This window comes from Sorex fumeus, unplaced genomic scaffold (assembly GCF_029834395.1).
Source record: "Sorex fumeus unplaced genomic scaffold, SorFum_2.1 ptg000033l, whole genome shotgun sequence".
Lineage (NCBI taxonomy): Eukaryota > Metazoa > Chordata > Mammalia > Eulipotyphla > Soricidae > Sorex > Sorex fumeus.
In genome coordinates, this window is record NW_026606090.1 from 10,140,192 (window position 1) to 10,160,372 (window position 20,181).

Here is a 20,181-nt window from a genome sequence, read left to right on the forward strand (position 1 = left end):
CACGCCATGGTTTGGAACCAGCCCCACGTGCTGGGGGAAAAGGCAGTTGGGATGGAGAAGGTGAATGATTGTTGGAGGGATTGCCCGGGATGGAAGATGTGAGCTGAAAGTAGACCAGGGACCAAACATGATGGCCTCCTAGTATCTGTATTGCAAACCATAATGTCCCAAATGAGAGAGAGAGGAAGAAGGATGGTACCTCCCACAGAGGCAGGGAGTGGGGTGGGGTAGGTGTGGCAGGTGGGACACTGGGAACAATGATGGTGGGAAATGTGCACTGGTGGAGGGATGAGTGCTCGAGCATTGTGTGACTGAAACATAAGTATGCAAATTTGTAACTATATCTCACAGTGATCCAATAAATCTTTTTTTTAAAAAAAAAAGACAGATTCAAAAAACAAACTACTCTCCCCTAATTCTGCATACAAATCAGATTCCACTCTTTGAGAGTCCTTATCTTCCAAGTCCTTCAGCTTGTTTGTGCTACAGAAGCTGGGTCAGCAGGGAAGTGACCTATTTTGTTTTCCCTTCCCAATCTATAACATGAGCTTCTTCTTTTTTTTTTTCCGTTCTGGGGTCACACCTGACTGACATCCAAAAATACACCCATTCTTTCTGGTTAAAATAAAGGCGTGATAACACCAGTGGTTTGGTTGTGCGCCATTCTGATTCTCAGGCATGGCTACTTTGACAAGAGAGAATTATCCCTCCCCTCCCTCCCCCCCAGCCAAGGGCCAGTGGAGCTCGTGATGGGATGGGTGCGAGTTTGAACATAATCTATGAACAAAATGAATTTCCTGTGGCCATCTTTCTCTGGTAGATATTGAGACTGTAATTTATTAACTCCAATGCATTTACTGTGGGGAATGAGGCATAAAGAATGTAGAGCCATTTCCAAGAAAAATCTGAGGTAGAGTCAATTCAGAAAGGGTTGGAAAAAATGCATGCGAAAAATATGAAGAAGAGGGCTGGAGCGATAGTACAGCGGGTGGGGAATTTGCCTTGCATACGGATGACCTGGGTTCGATTCCCAGCATCCCATATGGTCCCCTGAGCACTGCCAGGAGTAATTCCTGAGTGCAAAGCCAAGAGAACCTCTATGAATTGCTGGGTGTGACCCAAAAAGCCAAATATATATATATATATATTATGAAGAAGAGGAAGTGAGAAATGAATCTGTCAACTCACAATGGTCTCTTTCTCTCTTTCTGCCTCTGTCTCTCTGTCTCTGTCATCTCTCTCTCTCTTATGTGAGATACAAAGAAACACAGCAGGGAAATAACAAATGCCCCCAAACAACAGAAACTGGGAGCTGGCCCTCAGCTAGGACTGCTGCAGGGTCTCCTGGGGAACACAGGACAGTGGGGGTGGGGGAGGGTGCTGCCGTGCGCTAGCACAGAACCCTCCATTAACAGGTTATAGAGGGACCTAAAATTAAATTTTAAAACAGCTTTTAAAGAAATACATTTGTGAGGGGCTGGAGCGATAGCACAGCGGTAGGGCGTTTGCCTTGCACGCAGCCAACATGGCCGACCCGAGTTTGATTCCTCTGCCCCTCTCAGAGAGCCTGGCAAGCTACTGAGAGTATCTCGCCCACACGGCAGAGCCTGGCAAGCTACCCGTGATGTATTCGATATGCCAAACACAGTAACAACAAAGTCTCCAATGGATGTTACTGGGCCTGCTCGAGTAAATCGATGAACAATGGGAGGACAGTGACAGTGACATTGGTGAGATTTCTACTTCACAGGCTACCTTGGACAGTATAAGAAACAGTGAGAGAATCAAAGCTTCCGGTCAAATGCCCCTAAGGTCCTACTGGTGGTTCTAACTTTGATAGTTGCCTTCTCACCAGCCAGTTGCCACCATTGGTGGAAGATGAGGTGGCCACCAGCCTGCCCGAGGCCAGCGCATGTCCAGCCAGAGAGCTCGGTACCCAGGGACTTGTGCTGAAGGTTTCTTAAGGCACCGAATGGAGGTGCTCCTTTCTCCGCGCGCCACTGTCTCCTCCCCAGAGACATTGCTGTGGGCGTGCAGTAAAACCCTTTGTTCACTACAGGGCAGCAAACCCGATGAGTACTGCTGCCTGGGCAACCCCCAGACACACACCATGGCTGGAAATGTGCAGTGCCACATGCGAGGAAACATGTGCGGATCTGGGTGTTGCCGTGATCACGAAGGGAGGTGGCGAGAGAGAGAAAGTGTAAGGAAAAGAAAAGGCAGCCCTGGCGAGTGCCCACTGCATTGCTAGTGGAGAGCAGTTGGGATGGACAGAGGGCCCATCGCTACACCATTCTGACAGCTTTTTTTTTTTTTAATTCGCAAGGGAAACAGGTTGCCTCGTTCTGGGGAAAGATGTTTCTGGAAGGAATTATCTCCCCTTACTCCCACACTTTCTTTGAACACTTGGAGAATCCTGGATTAGTCTTGTCGGACAACACTGGGGAGGGGGTGCTTGGGACCTGGCTGCACCTTTACCCTCCTCGCCTGCACCCAAGGGACACGATGAGTCTGGCGACCTAGTGACCTGTTGCCTGTTGCCTAGTGACCTGTTGCCTAGTGACCTGTTGCCGCCACCAGCAGGGAGACATGCTTGTGTACACACTTTCATCCTTCCCTAGAAGTGGGGCTATATTTTAGCATCTGGTGAGGAGAGAATATAGACACTGTTCTTGCCATCTAGAAAGAAGCGGGCACTGCCGCTACCCACAGAGGACAGTGGGCTGGCGAGAAGCTCAGGAGAAATGAGCTTCTTTTTTCCTTTTTCCCTTTTGGGTCACACCCAGTGATGCACAGGGGTTACTCCTGGCTCTGCACTCAGGAATTACTCCTGGCAGTGCTCAGAGGGACCATATGGGATGCTGGGAATCGAACACAGGCTGGCTGCATGCAAGGCAAATGCCCTCCCCACTGTGTTATCGCTCCAGCCCCGAGACAAGTTTCCTTAAGGGAAGCTCAGGACAGAGGTAACAGGGAGAGGACAGGATGGAGACACAGGCCCTGCCGGAAAGAGGAAGCTGAAAGCTCGTCCGCTTATCTCCCTCCATCCTCACCTAGCTTGGGGAGACTGTAGTTCATGCCAAAGTACTCCTCAAAGAAGTCAAAGACGATTTTGGTGACGTCGGCGGCGTATTCAGCCGTGTGCTTTTGCTGCTCCTGCACGTACACGGTGAGCTGGGGAGAGAAAGACCACGGGGTGAGACACAAATGCCGTCCACGCACGAGACAGCGGGCACGTCTCATCCCAGTTCCCTCTGTGGGCTCAGGATGAATGAGCAAGGGCCACGGGCCTGTGGGCACGTGGGCAGAGCTGGACACGGGAGTCAGTGTGAGGACAAGGGCGGGCAGGGCCTGAAGGCTTTCTGAAACCCACCCTTCAGCCACCGCTGGTGGGGATGTTGGCCAGTTCAATTTCTTTTGTTCATTTTTGGGCTGCACCCAGCAGTGTTCGCTCTGTGCTTGGGGATCACTCCTGAGTTTGGAGGAGCAGAGGGGCTGTTGGGGATTGGGCCATGTCAGTCGCACCCTGCCCACTTCCTCCAGGCCCTGCGTTCAACCTCTTTGGAAAACAACATGGAAATATCTTCAAACACTCGGAATTGAGCTTCCTAGTAATTCCACTTCTTGGCACCTGACCCGAGGGGCCCCAGAACGCTAGTCAGAAAAAACATCGTGTTCCCGTGTTCACAGCTGCACCCATGCTCCAGAGCTGAGGTCTCGAGGTGACTGGGTGTCCCAGAACAGATGACTGGCCTTTCCTGCAGAAGGTAAGACAGATCGCCTGGGGCAGAGAGAGCCCTTGGAATAAACAGAACTGGGGACTCGAGACTCTGGCCAGGCTGTCTCCGTGCCCCCACACAAAGTACTGAGTCTGGGAACTCCAGCTCACAAATTGGGTCACAGACCCAAATATCACAGACCCTAATGTCAACAAGTGAACCTGCAAAACTCCTTGAACAGAGGCCGCACCTAAGTCAAGTTGGTGATGACTTCTTAGGCAGGACAAGAGAGGCACAGCCCAGGGAAGGGTCATGGCTCGTATGAACTTGATTTCAACACCCTGCAGTGGGGCCGGGTTTGGTGCTCAGCCTGCGGCTGGCATGAGTACTGGGAAAGGAGGAGGGTGGACAGTGCTTGGGGCTTACTCCTACTCAGGAATGACTCTTGGAGGTGCTTGGGGGGGTGGGGCTCTGGGGTGCTGGGGAGTCAAACCAATGCTGGTACCTCGACTCTGCACTGTCTCTCTGGCCCAAGTGCCTGGGATCTCAGCTCTGCCTGGATCAGGTGCTCATGAGACAGTGCTCTGAACTGCTGTGATACCCCTCTGGCTCTGTGCAGTCATTTTCTCTCTTCTTCTTCCCTCCCCTCCCCTTTCTGTGGAGAACACCGGGCATTCCCCATGAAGTTAAGTGACTCTGGTTCAGTGGTGACCCCGGAATTTTGGGGGGGGAGGGTTCCTGGCTCAGTGACGCCCAGAGCATCCATAGTGAGCTGCTTTAGACGCTGTTTTAGACGCTCCTCAGGGGCTGGGGAGCCGTGGCTGACGGCTACGGGAGCGGCACGACCCCATTTTGATGACATGAGAGTCGGATCCCAGAACCAGAAAGTTCTCAAGTATCTACACTGTTCGCTCAGGATGGGCTGCTGTGGTGCTCTTGGGGGGTAGTCTGGAGGGAGGGAGTGGGGACTCCCCAGAGGTGCTCAGAGACCCCCGGGTATGCACTGCCATCCCCTGAGTCATCTCCTGGGACTCAGCATGGGGATTTCCAGGTATTTTTCGGAATTCAGTGATTGTGTTTACTTGAGAAATGCTTGCCAGTCAACAAAACCTGCAAAAGACCTCAGGACTGGGTTTCTGGCCAATGTGTCCAAGAAAAAAAACAATTGCTAGCCTTTTTTTTTTTTTTTTTGCTAAACTACTCTAAGTAACTCTTCAAGTTATTTTTTTTTTTTAAATCTTCAGTTCTTCCAGGACTGGAGTGGAGGATGCAATAATGTTCCGAAAACGAAACACAAAGAGCTAGAAGTCTTCTGAATGTGCCCACCTTTTTATTTTTCTGAACAAATTTTATTCTATTTTATTTGCTTTTTGGGTCACATCCAGCGATGCTCAGGGTCACTCCTGGCTCTGCACTCAGGAATCACTCCTGGCGGTGCTTGGGGGACCATCTGGGATTCCGGGGATGGAACCCGGGTCAGCCACATGCAAGGCAAATGCCCTCCCCACCGTCCTATCACTCCAGCCCCTGAACAAATTTTAGAATTGGGTCCTTCAAACTAATTTTTTTTCCCTCATGGAGCAACAAGGACATCTAAACATGACGAATGGCTTAACTGCTAATCTCTGCTAAGCTCTCTCTAAGCGACTATTAACAACACAGGTCTCGGTTCTGTGTTTAATGAAATAAAGGAAATATTTCTGCAAGAATGAACACACAGAGAATCTAATCAGGGCATTACAGAGTCTTGAATAGCAAAGGACAATCTGATTAGGAAGAGCAGGTGACGGAGTCCCAGAAAAAGTTAGAGCTTGTCAGATAAAGAATCTTTGAGTCTCAATATATATATACAAAAAAACTGTTTCATGGAACAATTACCTAGACCTGTTTTTCCTCTGCCCCACCCCCATTAAAAAAAACTAATAAAATGGTATGGGGCCTTTGAGTGGGTTGAGGCAGTGTAAAATCCGTGGCTCTGACATAGCCTCACTGCTCTTCACACACAGAAAGTGACCGTGGGACGAACACAGAAACTCCTCACGCCATACATGGTCTCCAACACACGCCATCTCTAGAAGCTCGCTAGCTGCTAAGCACATCCGCAGGGCACTGGGTTTTGTTGGATATTAACCCTGAGTGGTTGGGGCCTCATCAGCGAATTGCCCCTTTCCTCCTCCCAGAGAAGCTTACAGTGCTCTTACAAGCACCCCGACTCCCCCGAGTTTATCTTTAACCTTCCTGTGTGCTTTGCCGCTCCTTGTTACAGTCCTCAAGTCAGTCTCGGCTACTTATAAGTCAAAAGTTCTGGTGATTCTGGACTTTGTATTTGAAGTGAATTACTCGCTTTTCTATTTCCCCTATAGCCTTTTCATATTTTGCTATAGAGCAATGCTCTTTGCTTAAACACAGAAAGACTATTCATGTTATGCTCCTAATATTGGGAATTGATTGACTCTGAAATGTATCTACTTGTGATGGGCATCTGTTATAATTATTTGACTCAGTCTTCAGTTGCTGTAGTTTCCTAACACCCCAAAAGCAAAGTCTCACCATGGGACTGGAATAGACCTGGGGCGAGCAGCAAAGCTACCCTGAAATGGGACAATCTAGAAAACATAAAAGCCTGGTCTTGATGCAAGCATAAATGGGCCACTCTGGCCCTCCGTCTGTGGCCCCCTGTCTCTTCATATCTCTGCTGGGGAGGCTGGGGAGGAAGTTTTCAACCACCGAACACACGTGTCATGCACCTGTGATTTAAGAGACAGGACCCCCATGAGGAAGGACAAGCTGTACCGGCCTAAGGACTTAGTCTGGGATTTACGGTAAAAGCCTTGCTTGCCCTCAGAGTCCAGAGAACTAAGTTTTGGAATCTAAACCTCTTGCTGTGTTTATCCAAATAACTGCTAGTATTAAGAAGTAAATGTGGGGCTGGAGCGATAGCACAGCGGGTAGGGCGTTTGCCTTGCATGCAGCCAACATGGCCGACACAGGTTCGATTCCCAGCATCCCATTTGGTCCCCCGAGCACTGCCGGGAGCAATTCCTGAGTGCATGAGCCAGGAGTGACCCCTGGGCATCTCCAGGTGTGACCCAAAAAGCAAAAAAAATAAATAAATAAAATAAAATAAAAAGAAGAAGAAGAAGTAAACGTAACTGGTATGTACAACTAAAGGGAAAGAGAAAAGCAATGTAGATGTCCCTGGAGGCAGAGCGTCTCCTCGCGTTAATCCCCCCAGAGAATTCCCTCTGCTGAAACACTTTCCTGTGTGAATAATCGGTCACAGCTGCGTACAGCCCCACACCTCAGCCCCCTCATATGGCGATAGGATGCGAGCAGCTCTGCATCCAATGGGCCATTCCGACCACCACTCTGTGGGCCCCCGTCTCTTTGTCTCTGCTGGAGAGGCGGCTCTCGGCCACTGAAAACACACATCACAGACCCACACATTGAAGTCATGTTTTTTTTTTTTCAGTTTTCTTTGAAAGGAAAGTACTGAAACATTCACCTTGGTTCAAACATAAGCTTATGTATGGCTTCTCACAGCTGGACGATGTGCTTTGGACAAGGGGTCATCACCCTGTCGTGAAGCCCGTGAAAGTACAGTGGGAAAGTACTTCCGGGCACTTGGCATCCCTGCCCCGCTGTGTCCTTTATGCCGGACTCCGCCCCAACACACGCCTCGGCTGGGCCTCTCCGAGGGGCTCAGCCAGCCTGTGCCAAGGCATTCGCTGGAACTTTCCCCGTGAGAGAATTCCAGGCCAGGGCAGGCAGACTGCAGGGGGTTAAGGAGCAGACCTTGAGTCCTGCTGACCCAGTTCCCACCTTGGCCCCATGTGGACCCCAGATACCGCAGGTGCATCCCTGGCAGCCCCAGAACCTGGTGTGGACCCAGGTGGCCTCGGCTGGCATTTTCCTGTCTGGCTTGGCATGTTATCGGGTGCACAAGACCCTGGAGATGGGTGGGCTGTTCTAGTTGTCTGTGCGAAAAATGAGCAAAGTGAACCCACAAACGAAAGTCCTCGTGCCCTGCTAAAGAAGCCCACAAGGCCCATGTGGTCCATAGGTTAGGACACAGTGAAAGGGGAGGGATCGATAGCACAGCGGGGAGGGCATTTACCTCACAGGCAGCCGACCCGGGTCCCATCCCTAGCACCCATATGGTCCCCGAGCACCGCCAGGAGTAATTCCTTGAGTGCAGAATCAGGAGTGACCCCTGAGCATCGCTGGGTGTGACCCTCAAAGTGAAACCAACCAACCAAGCCACACGAAGACACAGTTGGTTAGGAACTCACCGGGATGCCTCGCTTGGACGTCCTGCTGACGGAGGCGAACTGGTGGACGGCAAAGCAGACCAGGTAGGTGCTCATGGGGACAGACTTCATGAACTTTGTCCGTGTCCACCCGTTGTCCAGCTTCTCAGAGCTCTGTTGGGAACAGCAGACGCTGGTCAAGTTCTTGGAAGCTCCAGGCATAAAAGGACAGAAACCCAGGCTCCTCCGGGAGGGAGGAGGCGGGCAGGGGGGCGTCAAGGTGTCTCCTGCTGGTGGCGCTGTGGCAGGGCAGGGCAGGGGAGGCCCACAGCAGGGTTGCTGCTGGCACCACCTGGGCCAGCCTCTGACCCGTCTGTTTGTTTGTCCATCTATCCACACTGAGAGCCACGGGTCCTGGACCTTCAGGAGTCAACACGGCAGCCCATGTATTTCAGCCACGTATTTTGTATTCTAGCATTTCGGCCCCTGTAGACGGCAGGGATGGCAGTGGGTCGGGGGAGCAGGGGGCACGTTTCAGGGCTGCTGCAGCCGTGGGCTCTGCCACTCCCCATCCCGCTCCTGTGCAGGGGGACCTGCACCAAACTCCCAGAGCTCACCGGACATGGTCGAAGGGGCTGGACTTAAAGAGGGAGCAGGCCAGCAGGGGCAGGGGGACAGCCTCGCGCCCCGCCGGGGCTGGGGTTAGAAGCTGGAGCGATAGTACAACATGAGGGCATTGGCCTTGCACGCAGCTGACCCAGGTTCAATCCCCGGCATCCCACATGGTTCCCTGAGCACTGCCAGGAGTAATTCCTGAGTGTAGAGCCCGGAGTCACCCCTGAGTATCACTGGGTGTGACTCAAAAAGAAAAAAAAGAAAGAAAAACAAAAAGAAGCTGGGGGAGAAGCTCTTAAGGGGGCAGGGACTTGTATTTGAGCCCAGCACCACCCCCCCCCCGCCTCCTCTCTCTCTCTCTCTCTCTCTCTCTCTCTCTCTCTCTCTCTCTTCTCTCTCTCTGGACCCTCTTCTCTCTCCAGACCCCCTCAGAGGCCAGAAGAAAACCAGTGGGATAAAAGAGCTCTCGAGGCATGGACAGGGACAGCGTGAACTTTCAGCTAAACTTTTTAGGCTTTTCTTTTCTTTTTCTCCGTCCCCCCCCCCTCCTTGGGGTTCTGGGCCACACCAGGCAGTGCTCAGGTCTTACTCCTGGTGGGGTTCAGAGACCCAAACAGGGATGAAACGTGGGTCCAGCTCCCGCTGTGTGCAAGGCAAATGCCCTGTCTGTTGTGCCGTTTCTCTGGCCCTGATTTCTTTTTGCTGCTGCTTGTTAAGGAGGAATGTTTGGCTCCAGGGAATGGGATTCAAGGATGTGAATCCAGAGGGCAGATGAGGGCCCGGAGCGCTAGAATGCCTTTAGCGTCCTTGCCTCGTATTCATACCCGGCTGAGCCAGGTTCAATCCCCGGTGCCCCGTGGGGTCCCTCGAGCCCCCCAGGAGTGAGCCCTGAGGACAGAGTCAGGAATCAGTCCCAAGCCTGCTGTTGCCCCAACACCAAGCAGAGCAGAGGCGGAGGAACAGCAAGGGAGCTGTGATTTGAACAGATTGTTCTTGGATGGAGGCCGGCGCCATCCTAAAGACGAGACTGGCCCTCGGCGTGCCGAATGCCAACATGCCAACAAACCTCCCCTCGGAGGAGACATCACCTTAGTGAGGACGTCACTCATGACGGGACGGGAAGAGCAGAGGCAAAAAGAGCCCAACGTTGCTCGCCAGGAACCGAGCAGCCGGAACAGAGGCCGTCCTTCTTTCACCTTTAGCACTGACAAGTTCTTCTCCCCCGCCAGACACCCATGGGTGCCGCACTCCAAGGGTGCCCGCCACAGCCCTCGAATTAAGCGGTGACTTTCTGCAGGGACTCTGCCTTGAGGTGAGGTCTGTCTGCATGGGCCATCATTCACCTGTCAGCCATTCATGTGTGACCAGGAGGGAGGGGGTGGAGCTGAGCCCAAGAGGTTTTGGGGTTCTGTTGCTCAGACCATGTCGAGGTGGCTTTAGGCCACAGCTGTGGCATCTCAGCTGAAAGACTGCGAGGAGTCAGCACAAAGGCCACCCCCCACCCCCCAGAAGCCCTTTCAAGCCTCTACACTGAGCACTGGAGTGTGAGAAACAGTAGAATTTGGCAGGTTTTGGCAAAGGGACGCCCTAGTGCCATTTCAAGCCTCGACACCAATCCCTGGAGTGAGGAAGGGCAGAATTTGGCAAGTTTCCGGGTAGCCCACTGGGCAACTGACCCCCCGGCTGCCACCCCAGGCATCTGTATGGGCAGGAAGAGGAAGGACTCACCTGCACAGGCATGTTGGACAGGGCCTGGTAGTCGTTGGGGTGGACGATGGTTATGTTGTATGTGGCCTTCTTGTTAGGCTCGTCGAAACACGGGAAGGATTTCCTGGCATCAGTGGGCTCGTGGTCCGTGGCCGCGATGCTCCTTGTAGACAAACACACAAAGGACACCAATGCATGGGGCTGTGTCCCTTAGTTCTCATGGAAGCAGATCAGTGAGATGACTGGGGGCTGGGCAGCATGACGATATGGGGTCACAGGATGATGTGGGGTCACAGGACGATGTGGGGGGTCACAGGACAGGGGGGAATGGGGGAGGGGGCCTGACCACAGGGCCTCACACATGCCGAGCACGCTCCTCCAAGGGCTGCTCCCCCTGCCCACTTCTGTGATGGCTCTTTTGTCCTTCTTGGTTTGGGGGGTCAGTGGTGGCTCCCAGCTGTCCTCAGAGCCTGGGCTTCTGCGCGTGTGACCCAGCCCTGGAGTTAACCCTGAGCCCCAACAAGTGATTTTCTTCGCCTTTTTTACCCCCTTTATTGTTTGCTTTTTTTAAAAAAAAATAATTTTCATCACCACTGCTTTTCTTAAAATTAACTCCCACAGTAGCCTCTCTGAGGTTAACAAAGAAACAAAAAGCCAGAGATTGCTTCGAATGTCATGATGATACGGATTTGTTTGTTTCTGATAACAAAATAAAAAATCTAAAGTGCCGGTGAGCAAAAAGAAATACGGCTGTGAGCATCACCCAGGCCGCTTGAAAGCTCAGGCAAACAGGGAAGTGCAGAGCAGAAGACCTGAGCTCTGGGGCTGGCTGCGACCACCCCTGTGAGGGCAGCGCCTCAGTCTGTCCTGGCAGAGGGCAGAGTCCAGAGTCAGTCCAGAGCCGCTGCCTCTGCAAAACCACAGTCTCCCTCTTCCCCACTGACTTGCCTCCAGGACTAGGCCCCTCATTTTATTGCCCTGCACAGATGGAGCCCAGGCCCCTCCCTAGGAGTGAACTTTGACCAGGTTTACAGTCCCCTCTGGGCAGGGAAGCAGCTTTTATAGCCCAAATATTCAGCTTTATTAAAGGATTATTATGGCTAGAGTGATAGCACAGCAGGTAGTCATTTGCCTTGCACAAGGGTCAACCTGGCCTACCCGAGTTTGATTCCTACACCCCTCTCGGAGATCCCGGCAAGCTATCTTGCCCACATGGCAAAGCCTGGCAAGCTCCCCGTGACATATTCACTATGCCAAACACAGTAACAACAAAGTCTCACAATGGAGACGTTACTGGGCCGGCTCGAGCAAATCGATGAACAGCGGGAGGACAGTGCTACAGGACAGTGCATTCTGGTTTCAGGTGCAGCATATTTTGGTTTAATTTTTTTTTTCCGTCCTTTTGGGTCACATCCAGAGATGCTCAGGGGTTACTCCTGGCTCTTCACTCAGGAACTACTCCTGGTGGTGCTCGGGGGACCATATGGGATGGTCCAGCCTCAGCGATTTAACATTTTCATCACTGAATGCGAAAGAGCTACCTGAACAATTACTCAAAAATCAACAACTATGTGCCCTTTACCGACAGGTAATTCCTCTTGTGTGTTTACTTGGCAGAAGAGAAGCAATGTGTAAAGAACAAAAGAAAGGAAACATTAGGAAGGCTTGGTGCAGTTCCCTAAAGCATCCGCACAAGGCGGAATAACAACTGTCGTCTGGGATCCTCGGGATGAGGGAGGCACGCAGTGTCAAACCAGCCAGGAGGTAGCCTAGAGCTCCCACCCTCCTCACTACATCCCTTCCCTCAGCACACACATATCACGGATGATTGCAGGCATTATTTGGGGCCTTGGGGGAATAACAAAGGCGAAATAAGCAATTGCAGAAGAGAGATGGCAGAGCAGGGGCAGTGCCCAGGGTACGGGCAGCAGGGAGCTGAGGGAGGAAAGGCCAGACAGGGCAAGACTGGGGCCGATGTGTAGTAGATGGCATAGTGGCCTCCAGGGCAGACAACGCCTTCATATCTTCAGCTCTTTATTTATGTATTTAGTTTGGGGCTTGGGGCCACACCCAGTGGCACTCAGGACTTACTCCCAGCTCTGCCCTCAGGGATCATTCTTGGCAGGGGACCATGTGGGGTGCTGGGAATTGAACCCCAGCTGGCTGCGTGTAAGGCGAGCCTCCAACACGCTGTACTATCACTCTAGCCCGTGTCTGAAGATCTTTAAAGACAAGAACTTAAGACACATCCTGCATGGCTGAAAGGAAGGGGCTGAGGAACTGGGCCAGCTGGGGGCTGGGGGCTCCAGCAAGGTTGGCAGGGCCGAGGTGGGTCTCCATTTCCCAGCGTTCAGGGATGTGTTATGAATGTAACAGGCTATAGGGCAAGACCCAACTACAAGAAAACATAACTCCTCAAGGTCCCTCCCTCCCTCCCTCCCTCCCTTCTTTCTGTTTTCTTGGGGGTCCACGCCCAGTGGTACTCAGGGCTTACTACCGGCTCTCTGCTCAGGCATCGCCCCTGGCATATTCAAGTGGCCATGTGGTATGCTGGGGATCGAAGCTGGGTCAGTCTCATACAAGAAAAGCGCTCTAACCACTGTACCATCTCTCTGGCCCCTCAAATTTTTCTTTAAAAACTAATAACCCTGAGACATAAAAATTACTTTCTTAAAAAAATTCAAGAAAGAATTAATCAGTTAATTCACTCCAGTAAAAATTTAACCAGAAAGGTGGTTATCCTTGAGATGAATGATGAATGAGGGAAATCTTTGGAATGTCAGGAAGACAAACAAACTGTGCCTGAGAGAGGTACAGATAACAAAGATGACGGCTCTTGTCAACACTCACTGACCAGTGACCACTGGATTTGTGCATTTAAGAGTATACAAAGTGCACCTAAAAATAACAGCAAGCACTGAGCTCTAGGGGCCAAAGCATAGCCCGGTAGGCAGTCGGCTCAGGTTCAATCCCCGTCACACCCGGTGATCCCCCGAGAAATCATATGGTCCGCCAGGAGAAATTCCTGGGCACAGAGCCAGGAGTAAGCCCTGGGCACTGCTGTGTGGCTCCAAAAACAATCCGAAAGGAAACTGGAAGCAAAGCTCTCAATACTGGGAAAGAAAGCAGCACATCAGCGTGGGGCATGGGGAGGTGAGCAGCCTGGCACTGGTTGTAACTGTGGACGGGGCAGAAGCTCAGCATGTTCCCAAGGCTCTTGGCAGCGGGACAAACACCACCACACACAGAGATCCCAGCTGTGCTACTGAGCGTGGCGGAGCACTCAGAGGAGTTTGGAGTCCAGGGCACAGACGCCCTCCATGGTGGTCCTAAGAGTGTCTCCAGGGCACGGAGCCGTGGACTGGGAAACTGGGGGGCTCCGAGACCATGGCAGGACAGTCTCAGGCCAACAGCTGCATCCCCCAGTGCCAGAAGAAAGGACTCGCGGGGCCCAGGGAAGGGAGAATTTGCCTTGCGCACCACCCACCCGGGCTCAGTCCCTGGCACCCCATAGGGTCCTCTGAGCCTGCCAGGATTGATGACCCCAAACTCAAAGCAACAGAAAAAGGAAGGGCATTCCCAGGGCCTGGGAGCAAGTCAAGAGCACACGGAAGCTCACTGGAGAGGCTCTACAGGCCATGTGTGTGTGAGCGCACACTTGTGTGTGTGTGTGCATGCATGTGCATGTGTGTGCGTGTGATGTGAGTGTGTGCGTGTGCCTGTATGTGTGCATGTGTGGAGGGGGGGGGTTAGGGGAGGACTGAAATACTAAATGAACTACAGGACCCAAACCCACTAAGAATCCACAAACACTGACTCGGACGCAGTTAGTGAGGGAGAAGGAAACCCATCCTTTTTACTCATAAGGGAGTTAACAAAGGAGGAAAGATGGACTTAGGAAGGACCAAAATTAGTGACGCCATGGCCCACCAGGAGTGACCTCTGAGCACAGAGCCACCGGGTGTGGTCCAAACAAGCAAGCCTCCATATAATATAACACATATACCAATTGGTGATAGACATACATACATATGCACGATCAGTTTGTGGGAGCAGGTAGATAACACAGAAGGTTGCGTGTTTGCCTTGCACGCAGCCCACCCAGGTTCAATCCCCAACCCTGCCCACGGTCCTGAGTGGGCCAGGAGCAGTTCCTGAACACAGAGCCAGGAGTAGGCCCTGAGAACCACCTCCCAAACAAAAATAAATCAACAATTTTTTCAAATAGCCATTTGTGAAATAGGAAGGGTCTTTTCCGGCAAGAGGGTGTTGGGACAGCATTGCCCCAGGCTCTGGCACACAGGACAGCTCAGGAGCACAGGGTCCAACCAGGCATCGCAGGGGCTGCCAGCAGGCCCCGCAGTGGGGTGGGCAAGAGATGCGGTAACAGTTCCTGATCTTCATGATGGCCTGTGGTTACTGAAGAAAGCTCCTACCCACGGAAACAATGTTCTAATGCTCCAAAGGGAGGGAGGCTCAGCGAGAAACAGCCAGACCAGGGCACCAGAGCACAGAACGTGAGAATTGACAAATGCCCCAGAGGATCCCTGTGCCAACTCCCCATGAAGCTGGCCAGAATGAAAGGTCACTCCAGGAGGCGTTCCTGGGCGAGCCTCAAGGGATCCATCCCGAGCACTCGGCCCAGGCGTCCAGGACCTGGGCGCCCCATGCCAACTGCCCGTCCGCCTGAAGAGAAGGAGCCAGGGTGCCCCGGGAGCTGAGCTCCGAGACAAGCCGCAGGAGCGCCAACCCTGCGTCTGACCGAGGCCTTTCCCGTGGGATGCTTCCTGCTGCTCACGCCTTGGGCAGGAGGGAAAAGGTGCTGCCCAGAGGGCACAGCGCAGGCACTCGGAGCAGCCTGTCATTAGTGTGCCTGAGCATGTGCGTGCATGTATGTGCGTGTGCCTGTGTGAGCGCACACATGCCACTTTAATCCTCCTCACCTTACCTGAGCCCATTGATAACATCTGTGTCTGACTGAGGCAGGCACTTCCAAGCTCCCTCCCCCTTCCTTCCTTCCTTCCTTCCTTCCTTCCTTCCTTCCTTCCTTCTTTCCTTCCTTCCTTCCTTCTTCTCTCCATCCATCCTTCCTTCTTTCCTTCCCTCTCTCTTTCCCTTCATCCTTCTCCTTTGTTTCCTCCCTCCCTTCCTTCTCCTTTCTTCTCCCTTCCTTCTCCTTCCTTCTCTCTTCCATCCCTCCCTCTCCTCCTTCCTCCTTCCTTCCTTCTCCCTTCCTCCCTCCCTTCTTCTTCTTCCACCTTCCCTCCTTTATACCTTCTCCCTCCCTCCCTCCCTCCCCTCCCTCCCTCCCTCCCTTCTTCCCTCCCTCCCTCCCTCCCTCCCTCCTTCCTTCCTTCCTTCCTTCCTTCCTCCCTCCCCTCCCTCCCTCCCTCCCTCAGCAAGCTCTGGTGGGGCAGTGCGGGAGATGGGGGGGGTCATCTAATAGGCCCTCTGCAGAGGAGCCCCAGCGAGTCCCCACTTGAGTCCCTGGTATGGGTCCTGCTCCGGCTAGTGAGTGTGGACACCCAAACCCCTGGTTCCCTTCCCACCCAGGCCTGCTCTGTGGCCTTGCGCCCCGCCGTTGGGAGTCCTTGGAGCCTTTCCGTGGGGGAGACCCTTCTCCCCAGGGCCCTTCCCATGTCCACAAATACCGCCAACTTTCCTGCAGTGACTCCACTCAGGCGAAGGGGTCCCCACCTCCTGCCCATCAGCAGAGGCAAGAAACTCACACCCCCTACCGGCTGGGTCTGAATTCCTTTAAACACAAACAAGGCCAGCACTGCAGAAAACAAACTTAATTATCTCATCAATCACCTGCCTCTGTCTCCCGTCCAGCCGCTTAATTACTCGAGCCAGCAGAGTCAAGAGCCAGGGCTGGGGGAAAACTCGACCCCAAGAGCCTCAAGAGCCCTCGGCCGCTGGCCAGGCCGAGCCGCAGATGGGGGAAGCACCCAGCAAAGCACCAGCCAGCACCCCTCCCAGGAGGCCCCCACACCAACCCCGGCTCTGCGGGCGGGCTTGCACAAACTGGTTCTTTAACCTGATTTTCTGGATTGCTTTTGTGTCTGGGTAGATGTTCAAAGTCAAGGACAATTTATTTCCTTCCCAAAGCAAGAGAAATCCAAAGCCTCTGAGCATGAAGCGGGGCGCCCCCCCCCCACCCCATCCTCCACGGAGAGCCTGAGCACCTTAGGGCTCACTCCCGGGCACAGGCCAGGGCCTGAGCACCTCCAGGTGTGGCCAACCATGCCGCCACCCCAAATAACCAAACCAGAACTAAAACCAGAACTGAGGAAATGAGTGCAGACCCGTCCTGGGAGACACCACACATGCCCTCAGGCTCACTTGCTCTCTGCCTGCAGCCTCTTGTCGGGTCCTCCCCTACGGTCCTCCCCTGGGCTCCCCCAGCTCCCCTCCACCCCCAGGCCCGTGGCAGCCAGGCTCCCCCTCCCTCCTGCTGCCCCTCACTTCCTGGCCAGGCCTCCTAGTGCTCTCCTGAGATCAACGTCCTGCTCTCCTGCTCGGCCTCACCTCATCCCGATCCTCAGGGCCTCTTGGCTACCTGCGGGCAGCTCTTCCCTCCACTGTCCACTCCCACTGTCCACTCGCCCACCACGCCCACCACGAGCTTCCCCCTACAGACTCCTCACTGCCTGAACCCCTAGCCCCTCCTCCAGGGGAAGCCTCCTCACAGACACTCTCCGTGCTACATCTCCCTCCCTCCCACCCTTCCTCCCTTCCCACCTTCCTTCCTTCTTTCCCTTTCCTTCCTTCCTTTTTCCCCCTCCCTCCCTCCTTCCTTTCCTTTCCTTTCCTTTCCTTTCCTTTCCTTTCCTTTCCTTTCCTTTCCTTTCCTTTCCTTTCCTTTCCTTTCCTTTCTCCCTCCCTCTCTCCCTCCCTCCTTCTCTCCCTCCTTCCTTCCCTCCCCTTTCCTCCTTTCCCCCTTCCAGCCACACTGGCAGTGCTCATGGGCTGCTCCCAGCGGTGCTGGGGATGATGTGATGTTGGCCGAAGCCTGCAGTCCACCCACTGTGCTATCTCCTGCCCCCCATTCTTTCCTTGGTGCTTGCTCAAGTGTGTGGTTGGTGGGGTCATGCCCAGTCATGCTCAAGGGTTACTCTGGGCTCTGTACTAGGAAATTACTCCTGGGGGTGCTGGGACACCATAGATGCCAGGGTATCGAATCTGGGTCGGCTGCATGCGAGGCAAATGCCCTCCCCACTGTCCTTTCACTCCGGCCCCTTGGTGCTTGCTCTTACCATCCCATTTTTCTCTGTATATTGAAATTCAAAGAGAGAGAGAGAGAAAGAGAGAGAGAGAGAGAGAGAGAGAGAGAAAGAGAGAGTGTTATGTGTGTTTTAAATCTGCATTAATCATAGCAATGCTGGGAACCCAGACAGTGCAAGCTGCAACCCATCTGTCCCTCTTTTAAGTTCTCGTTGTAATTCCTGTCTCTCGGTGCTCCAGCCCCCATGGAGAGTGCACTCCTAAATTAAGGGGGAGTGGAGAGCTCCTCACTCCTCCCTGGGGAGCTGGGAGAAAAGGGCAGCAGGGGAAGGGCTCTGTCCTGGCTGTGCTGGAGGGGGAGGAGGGGGGAGAGGGTGGTGCTGATCTGCCTCACAGAACAGGAGGTGAGGAGTCAAGAGAGGCTGCCAGAACCCGGGGTCCACCCGCAGCACCACACGTGGCCCTTGGAGCCCCACCACAAATGACTCCTGAGCACAGAGCCAGGGGGACCCCAAGCAGTGTCCAGTATGCGATTCCTCCCAAAGAGGAGGGACACGGAAGCCTGACTCCCCCTCCCACACACATACACACACACAGTGTGAGCCGAGGGGAACATCCTTGTGTCCATCCATCCCAGGGCACTGCAGGAGCAGGGCAATGAGCAGGTGACACTCAGTCCTGCTTGCAAGGACACGCCGGCCACCCCTGCCACCCTGAAAACGGTTCCCTCTGCAGCCTCAGAGTCATGGCACTCCTGGGCACCTGCAGCCTCAGAGTCATAGCACTCCTGGGCACGGGCGTTGTCATATCTAAGTCTCACCACTGAAAACAAAGCAACACCTGGGGCTGGAGCGATAGCACAGTGGGAATGGGGCTTGCCTTGCTCGTGGCCGTGGCTGACCCAGGTTCGATGCTGGGTTACCCCATAGGGTCCTCTGAACCTGCCAGGAGTCAGCCCTGAGCACAACTGGATGTGGGCCCGAAACCAAACAAATAACAAGAAAAACATCAGTTTGTACTTAGGATTATTGCCCGGGCTAATTTGACTGTGAAATGTCTCTCCTGCCTTTTTTTTCCCCCCTCTCTTTTTATTTCTGGAAATAACTACTAATCCCATGTAACAAGAACTCCATGGAAGATGATGGTCTGGGAAATGCAGTTCACATGCGGAAGATGAAATGCTAGACCGCGGAGAGGAGAAGAAATGAGGCTTCGGAGGCCTGGGGAGCGAGGGAGTGGGTGTGGGAAGAGCAGGAGCGGAAATCCTCTCAGCACCAGGAGAGGCTAGCGGGCAGGGGTGGGAGGGGAGCATTCCAAGGGTTCCAATCTTCTTAAACGGTTCTCCACAGACCCAGCGGCACAGAGGACAGCTGCAAATGGGACTTGCAGTTTCTTCAATTCCACCCTCTTCGCCCACACAGCGTCATCCTGGCCCTGACGAGGCACAGGACTGCAGGCAGGGGTCCAGAAATGGCCCCTGGCTTCCCTTCCGCCTCTGCTCTGGCCTCTGACTTTTGTTCTTATCGGGTTTGGGGTATTGGGGGGTTGGGGGGTGGTCACTCAGAGCGGGTGCCCAGCACACTGAGCTGCCCGACCCCTCGCCTCCGAATCTTAAAGGAGAGAAGCTGACCCAGGAACAGCGAGAAAGTGCCGGGTTCGACCCTCTGGCATAGACATATGGTGCCCCCAGACCGGCCAGGAGTGATCCCTGATCACAGAGTCAGGAGTGAGGGGGGGAGAGAGAGGGAGAGAGAGAGAGAGGGAGAGGGAGGGAAAGTGAGAGAGAGAATGAGAGAGGGAGGAAGGGAGGTGAGAGAGGGAGGGAGGAAGGGAGAGGGAGAGAGAGTGGGAGAGAGGAAGAGAGAGGGAAGAAGGGGAGAGAAGGAGGGGAGAGAGGGAGAGAGAACAAGGGAGGGAGGGAGGGACGGAGGGAGGGAGGGAGGGAGGAAGAGGGAGAGGGGAAAGAGAGAGAGGGAAGAAGGGAAGGAGAGAGAGGGAGGGAGGGCGGGGGAGAGGGAGCACCAAAGGGTATATGGTACTGGCCTTGCCCAGGGCCGACCCTGGTGAGACCCTGGTTCCATGCCTGTCCCCAATCTCTGCCTGGAGTGACCTCTGCCCCCGTGGGACCCCTGAGCCGCAGAGTGAACCTCAGGCCTGGTTGGCAGATACTAAGCACAGGGCCCCTGCTTGGGAGACTGTCTAACTAAGAAAAGAAAAGAAAACAGAAAGAACAGGAGTGGGAGAGATGCCAGGCCCAGCCACACACTGACCGGGCACTGGCCGCCTCTCTGCCCCAGCCCTGCCTGGCCACGCTTGTCCCCATACCTCACTCAGTGACTCCGTAAAGAAATAATCGTGTTTCTCCAGTGGAATCTTGCACAAAACTTCAAATCAGACTCTTGAAGGTAATTAAGAATAAGGGTAGCACTGTAGCACTGTTGTCCCGTTGTTCATCGATTTGCTCGAGAGGGCACCAGTAACGTCTCCATTGTGAGACTTGTTGTTACTGTGTTTGGCATATCGAATACGCCATGGGGGAGCTTACCAGGCTCTGCTGTGCAGGTGGGATACTCTCGGTAGCTTGCCAGGCTCTCCGAGAGGGATGGAGGAATTGAACCCAGGTAGGCTGCATGCAAGGCAAATGCTCTACCTGCTGTGCTATT

The 20,181-nt window shown here is 53.7% G+C and overlaps 1 protein-coding gene across 1 annotated transcript in view; it reads right to left on the reverse strand.

Annotated features, from left to right (window-relative positions):
• ENPEP (glutamyl aminopeptidase) overlaps positions 1 to 20,181 on the reverse strand; it is a 63,877-nt gene that overhangs the window by 40,101 nt on the left and 3,595 nt on the right. Inside the window, exons 2-4 of the mRNA XM_056116642.1 lie at positions 10,313 to 10,454; positions 8,012 to 8,143; positions 3,054 to 3,174 (exon numbers count right to left, since the gene is read on the reverse strand). Coding sequence (XP_055972617.1) covers positions 3,054 to 3,174; positions 8,012 to 8,143; positions 10,313 to 10,454 — 395 coding nt within the window. The remainder of the gene's footprint in view (positions 1 to 3,053; positions 3,175 to 8,011; positions 8,144 to 10,312; positions 10,455 to 20,181) is intronic.